Below are 10,324 nucleotides of genomic sequence, written 5' to 3' on the forward strand. Positions count from 1 at the left end.
CGTGTGAGACACTTTTTTTTATGGATGGGCGCTTTTTATTTAACTTCTTTTGGACTGATGCATGCAACACCCGCTGTGTGGCATTAAACTGGATGGATGGATGGATGCTCCTCATGTAAAGCCTGCTGGAGTTTTCGGGAGTGTAACAGGCTTCAGTCGAGGCTCTACTGTCACGTCTCTCTGTTCAGCAGCTCTAAGAGATCCAGTGCTGGACGGGGGACCTAATTTGACGGGACCTTCTCCGCTGGAACGACTTTCATTGTGAGCATGTCAAGGCCAAATATAGCCTACATCACAGGCGTGTGCTGCTTCAGATGGCAGCAGAGCGAGCGAATGACAGCACCAGCATCAGCAGACACATGCCAAAACACTGCAACATCTCACCACGCACAATCACATGTGCTCACATGTGTCTCTGCAGCTGATATTTCAAAAGACTATGAATATCATCTGAAAGCAGAATCTGATTTGATGTGCATTTCTTCCATTCTTATGAATTAATCCGATGCATTACAGGGCTGTACAGTGCGACATATATGTCGCACGTGCTATGAAAAAACTGGTCTGTGCGATGAATATATTATACTTGGTTTAGGGGTGTGCGATATTTTTTATGGTGGATGATTAAAATGTCACCACGATCTGCTTTTGAAGAAATGTAGTATCGTGCTACAGCGCACATTCTATCAGCTGAAGTTCTGCCGCCTCCTTCTATGGTCTCAATATACTGTACAACGCCACATACATTCACTTCAAATGTTAACTCAGAGGTAGAGTTACGCTCACGGGACACAGCACTTATGCGCAATCACAAAAATACATTATTTGCATGTGCTTTAAAGCCTTGCCGGTTAAACATTTAATTCATGTGCTGTTCTGACCTGCTTCTGAGCGAGTACACATGAAGCGCGCGCAACTTTCAAACAGCCAAACAGCGCCTGATTACTAGACGGCCTGTGCTACAAAACTTTCAACCTCTGTAGCACCAGGGCTATGTGCAAAAAAGTTAACGTACAGCCCTGCATTAAATAAGAGATCAGAGAGCTGCATTAGAGTCCAGACCCCTGCCTTACGTGCATTTGCATAAATTAAACATACGTAAATGTTAATTATGAAACCTAACAAAATGTTATACTCTTGTGATAAAGCATAAAACTGCTTAATATTTCTGTAGTACAAGAAGAAAGTAGTCTTTGTTTCCCTGGAAACCATGAGACAAATATTTAACACTGTACATACAGTAATGCAGGAGAATACAGGAGATCATTAGGATTGTGTGATTGTGAGCAGATGTTCATCATCATCATCAAAATCACACTACTTAATATGCAGTATGTACTGTAAGCATAAGATGTAGATGAATTTGTTTCTTCATCAGAACAGATTTGGAGAAATGTAGCATTACATCTCTTGCTCACCAATGGATGCTCTGCAGTGAATGGGTGCCGTCAGAATGAGAGTCCAAACAGCTGATAAAAACATCACAACATAATTCAGAACGTTCATTCAAAGTGATCTGGTCTTTAATAAGGTTGTCAAGATGTTTGCGAAAAAAAACATTTATACATCATTCATGGAATGATTTTTTCCCTGAAACATTTTATTTGGACATTCGTCTAACGTTTTTTTTTTTTTAATGATACTGGTTTCAGAAAGTTCAGAGAACATTCAAAAGTAACATTTCCATGTTTATAAAATGATAAAATGAAATTTTCAATTCACATAACCAAGAAAAAAACGTGGATGTTTTGAACGCTGAATCTGAAATAACGTTTTATAACTTATTGGGAACGTTAAAAAACATTCTTAGAACATATTTTGTTAGCTGGGAGCCTCTTTGGCCTGAAAAACCATAATTAGTGTCCAAAAAAGAAATTGTTCTGATGGTTCGTGGACGGTAGAGAAAAAAAAAAAATGTTAAATGAAACTAATAACAATCCGTGTAATTGTGCATACTTACTATAGTAACATAAATTTAAAATTAAAGGAAGGCCAATATGTTTCCCATACGTTTTGTTGTTGACGTCAAAGGCAGTGTTGCAATCAAACCAATATTTTAGAGCACATGCATCTAAACAAGGCATAAATGGACAGTTTGCATGACATAAAAGTACAAACTCTAAAAGAATATATGACAGAATATGTTAAATACAAGTTCACTTGCAACAAAGAAGTTGCTGTAAATTTTGTCTGCCAAGAGCTTGAACACTTTTTTTTTTTTTTTGAAGTTTAACTATAAATCACCTCTGCCAATGTTTATCCATTTAGAACCAGCTGAGAACCAATGATACAAAGATCCTTAATTTTTATAACAGATTATTGTACTTTATGGAAAATAACAAGGGTTCTGCTGTTTATACAGGCAAAATAACGCAAATGTGGAGTGATCAGAATCGTCTTCACTAGAATATTATAGTCTGTGCAGATGATGATGCAGACGAGAGAGAGAGAGAGAGAGAGAGAGAGAGAGAGAGAGAGAGAGTTAAGATTCGGTGAATCAGCGTTTGGTCGAAAGGCTGCGCGTTACGCACGCGTCGCGCTCACGGCCGAGATTTTATAGACACGTTCACATGCGTTTGTAATATCCGGGTTGGAAGGAGGGAGTGTCTCAGATTCCCAACAGAAACACGCTGGAAAGAGCAGCCAGAGAGACGTGCTCCGCGGAACATGGCATCGGGCAGAGGGAAGCGGAAGCGCAGCGCGATGGAAACGGGTTCCAGCTCCTCCGTCAGGATTTAGATCGGGATCCGCGATGGAAAAGCCGCTGTGTTCGTCGCAGCCCGCGGAGAGGAGGCTGGCGGCTCGGACGGGCTCGGGATCTGGATCGGCCTCTCTCGGGTTCGGCGCGTCTTCGGCGGGGAACATTGCGCCGCTGCAACCCGGACGAACGCGCAGGATAGAGGGAGTGCTGAGCAAATACACCAACCTCATCCAGGGCTGGCAGAACAGGTACCGAACTGTGATGAAGTTTACACTGACTGAGCTCAACTCGTGGCCGCAGTATTACCACAATACGTGACATTTCGTTAAATCATAAACTCTATTTTAGACCTAAATATGATTTATTTAGGGTTATTTTGTTTGTCATTTGTCTTTTTTTTTTCTTTTTTTTTTAGTTTAGGTATTCAGTTATGACAGGATTTATTAGTTCATTAGCTACTCGTGTTATATAGGCTACTCACATACTGTATACACTGTTATGTGTACACTGTAAAAAAATGATTGTGATTTTAACAGTAAAAGACTGTAAAAATTATACAGTAAAACCCTCTTAATTGGTTAACAGTAAGTTTCCATAATATATTCGGTGAATAAATGTAATTACATTTAACGTAATTTTACAGTAAAATACTGTTAAATGGTTTGTGGAAGTGAAAAAGAAAAAGTAATTGCATAATGTACAGTGAAAAACCGTAAATTGACACTCCCAGAATTCCCTGCATGACACTTCATAGTTAGTTTTTTTGTTGAAATAACGTTTCTTCTTAGTTTTTTCTTGTCAGTTGTGTACATTAGGGTTTAATCTTACATCTAATGTTGTTAAATTTTTACAGTGTACATTACAGATAATACTGCACTAATACACATATATAAATAAACACACACACACACACACACACACACATATATATATATATACACACATATATATATATATATATATATATATATATATATATATAATAAAAACTTCACAAGACATTTAAAATAACCTAGAGAAGAATATATATAATATTCTTCACTATAGGTTATTTTAAATGTCTTGTGAAATTTGTAGTAAACGTAGTTAAAATGACACCATTAAAACTACTAAGACAATAACTCAGAAAAGACATTTTTTATATAATTGATAAAACAATTTTGTTTTAGATCAATTATAGTCAGAAATAAGATTCCTAATCTGGCTTTTGAACTCATGCTCATATTTTGTGGTGCATTCTGGCACAATGTGCCTAAATTCCCTCATGTCCATCATTACTGAAGTGTTGCATCAGAACAAAACTTCTGATCCTCTCTCACCCATATTGATGCCACATGTTAGTTTTTGTGTTTTTAGATTTAAAGTGAAGCATTAAAATGCTCAAAAATGTTTTTGTATTCGTTGAGTTAAAGCTGAAGTTATCCTGATATCTTATGTTAGTCACTGAACAAACACTCGACGTCGGTTTGGACTTGTTACTCGTTTCACAGCAGATTCTGAGATGAACTGATATTCAGGAATAATTACACAAGAGATCAGGAACCAGTTTAATAAATACACACACACACACACACACGTTATCTAGATGGGAATGTGATCTTTGTACTTTAAACACAGTCTGTCTCCAAGTTGTAAAACAGTGCAGGCGGAAATAAGTTTCTTCACACACAAGGTCTATTTCAGGTTGCTTTCATGATGGAGGATTGCGCAAATGTGTGTTTTAGGACGTTCTGATGTGTGCGCGCTGAATGCATGGGACGAGCTTTGATATTCAGATCAGATTCACACACCTGCACGTCAGATTCACTGCTGATGGTGACGCGAGATTCTATTGACATCCAGACTCAATAGAGTCCATCTGCATGAGCCTGGAGCGTCTGTTATGATACTGTGAGATTATGAGCTGTGATTATGATCATATGAACCTAGAGGAAAATGATATTACTCCGATGTTGCTCTTTCAAAGCTCAGGATCTCAGTTATGAATAATGTAAGCATCATATTTTTAGGGCCCTATAAAATCCATTTTATTTATTTTTTTCCAAATTCCGTGTTTTCAGTTTAAATTTTTCTGGAATCTGTTTTAATGGTTGAATTCCTTTTTCATTCAATAAACAGCATGTCTAATCAATTTAATTCTTAAAACTTAATTTAATCAGTCTTTTAAAATGTAATCAAATGGAAATATAGTGATTTAATTTACAATAAAACATTGCACTTTTATTTAAATAAAAAAAAAAAAGTGCAGAACAACAGAACTTTATTGTATAAATTAAAACTTGGATGTTAAAATATCTGGATTATGATATTCCTTATAATATTAACAACAACAGTACTACTAATAATAGTATATTCTTATTAATAATTATGATTATTATAAATATATTATTATTATCTAAAATCAATGTTATTATTATTATTACTTCAAGGAGTACATTTTAATGTAAAATAGTAATATATTTCTATGAATTTATTCAAGTTAATTCAACTTTTATTTTGGCGTACTCTCAATGATTTTTGAGTTTCAGTGAGTTTTTGATATGCAGATTTTTTTATTATAATTTATTCCGAATGAAATGGTGAAATGTTCATTAAATGCTTTCAGAGGAGAGATCCCACTTGTGATTTTTCAGTCCTATGTGGAGTTATTCAGACCACAGCTCAGGAGGAGATGACAACATATGTTGACATTTGGATGGTGACAATGTAATGTTTCTGAGTTTAGCCTCACACACACACACACACACACACACACACACACACACACACACACGGGCTCTGAGCTGGTGGACGTGACTCAAGCAGCTTTTCTCCTTGTTGTTGTCAGGAGAGTGAAACATGTAAATATAGTATGAATATGTCAGATATGTGTTATTCATCCATTGTGTTTTCTGTCCTTGATCTCAGTGGCTGTTCAAAACATTTAATTCAGTTGTATCTTTCAGATCATAAATACCCCGTCTATAGTTAAACACCTCTTACATGCAGTATTATTTTTATTTATCATTGAGATACTATTATAGTTTTTATTATTTTAATTAGTATCAATTTTTATATTTCCCATTTTAATTTTAATGTTTGTTTTGATTTTTTGTCTTTTTTTAGTACTTTTTAATAACATGTCTATATAGTTTTTATACATTTTTTTTTTTTTTTTTTAGTTTTACTTTTTTTAGTACATCAAGTTAAATCAAATTAAAAACAAAATGTTGCCTTGGCAAATAGCTGGAATAAAAAAAGTTAGATTTTTCTTTTCAGTTAATGTTTATTTTATTCAAAGTAATGTTTTCATTTGTTAACTATAATAACCCTGCTTACAGGTCACATTTCACACCAAAATAAAAAAAAAATAAATAGAATTCATAAATTAATAAAGAAAAGCACATTTTTTTTAGGACTGTTAAGGTGCATTGTGGCTTTATTTGCACTAAAGCTAATTTCCACAGCACATTTATGGTAATGCATCCAGATGTTTTACTGTTTTTTGTAAGTCTCAATATTTTCTATAATATTATAATATAATATTCTATAATACAATTATTTTTAAAATTTAGATAACCATAATTAAACTACGTATTACAGGTGCTATGTACAACAACAGCTATTATTATGTATACATAAGTATTTTTAAATATATTCAAGTAGTTTATTACTTTTGCATCACAGTAATGATAATTTGGGATTTAAATGTGCTCAACTCTCATGAAAATAATGTGATCATGTAAGTCCAACAATCACAATGTTCCTAAAACATTTTGTTTTATTCAAAATATAATTCTTTTTTTTAGCTTTTGGAATGAAATATGACCTGCACATGTCCTCGAGGGGTTTCGTTATTGGTTTGCTGAGATGCAAACATGTTTCTTAGGGAATGAACTAGAGTGGATTAATCAAAAGAACAGAGATGAGAGAGATCACCAAAACATCAATGATTGCACAAATCATTTCTTATTGATCAGTCACACGATGCACCATAAATATATCTAGCTCACACACTTATAAAAGGCATATCTGCTTTATGGAAATTACTAGATTAAATATTTAATTTGATGTGAATGAAAATTGTAGAGGCTGCTCGATATGTTGTACTATTGTTTTCCTTGGTGTCAGTCATGCAGTCTTTGTTACATTAATTTTATATTGCAGCAGCAGTACAGTATACAGTATTGTGTTTTGTAACTCTTCCATCAGGTTTAATAGGTGGACTGGAAAAACCAGGCTGAAGAATAGAAATGTAACTCTGGGATTATGACCTTTCTCGGATTACTAGCACACGTTTTTGTGTGACTGAATTCTTCTCCACACAGATCTCAGAGAACAGATGTTTCAAGCATGGAAAATATGAATATATAAATGTGAAGTTAAAGGGCCAGAGTTTGTTGTAGAGAAAAGCAGAAACAGAAGTGCATCTGTAGTTTTATTTCTGTTATTTGAGCTGATTGAGGAACGGTGAAACTCACAGGTGTATCTGAGCCGTGGGCGACAAATCCTGACGTGTTTGTGTCACAGTGCTTCTTTTGGAGTACTGACTCACTTCACTGTTTTCTACAAAAGTGTTTCCTATGGAAGCCCGTTTCCGCCACTGAATAAAATTTTTTTAAAAGGTTATTGCGACTTTTTATCTCACAATTCTGACTTTTTTTCACAGAATTGTGATATAAACTCACAATTGCGAGTTATAAAGTCAGAATTGCGAGATATAAAGTCACAATTGCGAGATATAAAGTCACAATTGCGAGATAAAAACTCGCAATTCTGACTTTTTTTTCAGAATTGCGTGATATAAAGTCACAATTGCGAGTTATAATTGTGAGTTTATATCACGCAATTCTGAGAAAAGAATTTTTTTCTCGCAATTCTGACTTTTTTTCTCAGAATTGTGAGTTTATATCATATAAACTCGCAATTCTGACTTTATAACATGCAATTGTGAGTTATAAAGTCAGAATTGCGTGATATAAACTCACAATTATAACTCGCAATTGTGACTAAAGTCACAATTGCGAGATAAAAACTCGCAATTGCGAGAAAAAAAGTCTATAAAGTCTATCTCACAATTGTGAGTTTATTTCACGCAATTCTGAGAAAATAATTTTTTTCTCGCAATTCTGACTTTTTTTCTCAGAATTGTGAGTTTATATCATATAAACTCGCAATTCTGACTTTATAACATGCAATTGTGAGTTATAAAGTCAGAATTGCGTGATATAAACTCACAATTGCGAGTTAAAGTCTTAATTTTGGGGGGGGGGGGACTGATATGTTCTCATTATTGCGAGTTTATATCTCACAATTCTGACTTTATAACTCGCAATTGCGTGTTCTGAGAAAAAAAATCAGAATTGCGAGTTTGTATCATGCAAATATGAGAAAAAAGTCAGAATTGTGAGATAAAAAGTCGCAATTACCTTTTTTATTTTTTATTCAGTGGCGGAAACGGGCTTCCATAGTTTCCTGCAGAATTCAAAACAACAGAATGTTTTTTTTTAACATTCAGTTTGGTGAATACACTAGAAACACATTCATAATGCATGTGGAAAAATCAGCTCAAAAAGATCCATGTGTTTCACTTTTACTAAACATGTCAAAACAGTTGTCAAATGTGTGTGTGGTTTAGTGGTTATTGAAGCTTGTTGCTGGTCAAAGCTGCTGTTCCTGTGATAAGACAGTCATTGATCCGCTTCAGATGAGAAACACAGAGACACAGACAACAACATCCTCACTGCAGACACTCACTCGCACACTTCTTTCTTTCTTTGCCATAAAAACTTTTTTTTTGAAACGTATTCATTAAATATGTGGTAATTGTGCATGCTAATACAAAATATCTACTTTTGGAAATATTGAACTTTAATTTTAATTTTAACAATGTTAGGAACTGCCTTTCTATAGATTGATATGGTTTATAATTATTAAATCTAAAGATTATATGGGTTGAGAATACACTGTATTTCTTTAATTTTTTCCCCCAAAAAGCTTGTGTATTTTCAAAATATGTTTTTTTTTTAAGTTTGTGTATTAATATGCAATTTGAACACTTATTCATTAAAAATCTGCTGACTTTTCATGCATTCTAAAACCAAAATGACTACTCTTTGGTAATATTGCACTTTAATTTTATTTGAATTTTAACAGCATAGGAGAGATTGAAGTTTTCTACAGAAAACTTTTGTTTCTCTTTCTTTTTCTTTTAATTTTTTTCCCCAAAATGTAATGTATTGGAAATGTAGCTTTCCATTAATATGCTATTTTAGACACTTACTCATTAAATATGTGCTTATTGTTTCAATATTGCACTCTATTTTAATTTTAATAGTATGCGAGGAATTGAAAATGTCTAAAGAACAGATCGTCGATATGGTTTATAATTGTTTATTAACTTTAGAGATACTATGGGTGCTATTGTTATGAGATAACTATTATACAATACTATTTTCTTCCTTTTTCTTCATTTATTTCTTTTTCTTTATTACTTTTTGAAAATATTGCACTTTAATTTTATGTTCATTTTAACAGCATGTGAACAAATTTAAGATTTATTTAGAATAGATTGTTGATATGGTTTATATGCCCCTATTTTTTATAAAATCAGAAAGCACAGCTAGTGCAAATACAAATACAAAATCTCTTCTGCAACTGAATTGTTGAATGAACTGTTTTCCAGGTTTGGTTGGTTTTGTCTGGTTTTCTGTGGTTCAGCTGCTGTCATGTGCACTTTCTCATACGGTTTAATCACACAGAGAGCTGAGCTGTGACTTTCACTCTCATTTACTCTCTTAATTGTCTGAGCGGGTGATTGGAGCTGTAGCCTCTGGCTGTAGCCTCTGGCCAGAGGGATTGTGGGATTGAATGAGTGTCATTGTGTCTAAACCATCATCTGAGCTCAGCAGACACATGCAGTCAAAACTCTTTCTGTCTGCTTCTCGGACTGAGGGTGCCATTATTAATCAATGTGTCCAGACCCTGTGTCTGTTCTGCTCTATTTACATTGACACTTTTGGGTCTTTGGAAATTATATTGTATATATGAAGAGGTCATTTGCAAAAACCGATAACTGTTTTTTCAGAAATCACGTTTTTTTTATTGTGCATTCCAAGTAATATCAATCAAACTGCAGTTGGGTTGTTTTGATTAAGTAATAATAACTTAAACAAATACAGGTAATTTAAGAAATTAAAGTTAATTGAAAGTATGTTTTTTTTTTACATATTAAAAGTTTGTTTTATAGCAAAAGCAGATAACTCCAACAGTCGTTTTTTGGCAAAAGCAGATAACGCCACATTTCATGTTTTAGAGTTTAAAAAAACACTCGTTTAATCTTTGTAATCTCCTCAGATGACAATGTAGATGCCTGACAAATGTTGTTGTTGTGATCATAATAAACTGTATGGATGTGATTACAGGCAATACACAGAGCTTTTCCCTCACCACTGTAACGCGCTGCTTTTGCAAGGTTCCGTGAAAACGTTTCAGCTTTTATTTTCCTTTTTCGCCCTGAAGATATCACAGATTCATCAAGTTCGTCGAAATGATCCATCCTCGAGCTTTGACAAACTCCTCTCAGCTAGCACGTCTTTTCAAAGTGAAAGTAGCCTTGTCACCTGACCTGAATACAGCGCGCTG

The 10,324-nt window shown here is 34.2% G+C and overlaps 1 protein-coding gene across 1 annotated transcript in view; it reads left to right on the forward strand.

Annotated features, from left to right (window-relative positions):
• Positions 1 to 2,488: 2,488 nt before the first annotated feature.
• Positions 2,489 to 10,324, forward strand: part of LOC107694748 (oxysterol-binding protein-related protein 10-like) — a 39,606-nt gene continuing 31,770 nt past the window's right edge. The window contains exon 1 of the mRNA XM_016494428.1: positions 2,489 to 2,949. Within this exon, the coding sequence (XP_016349914.1) occupies positions 2,753 to 2,949 (197 nt within the window). The 5' untranslated portion in view covers positions 2,489 to 2,752. The remainder of the gene's footprint in view (positions 2,950 to 10,324) is intronic.

The sequence above is a fragment of the Sinocyclocheilus anshuiensis genome, unplaced genomic scaffold, assembly GCF_001515605.1.
Source record: "Sinocyclocheilus anshuiensis isolate Anshui unplaced genomic scaffold, SAMN03320099.WGS_v1.1 scaffold1497, whole genome shotgun sequence".
In the NCBI taxonomy this organism is placed as follows: domain Eukaryota; kingdom Metazoa; phylum Chordata; class Actinopteri; order Cypriniformes; family Cyprinidae; genus Sinocyclocheilus; species Sinocyclocheilus anshuiensis.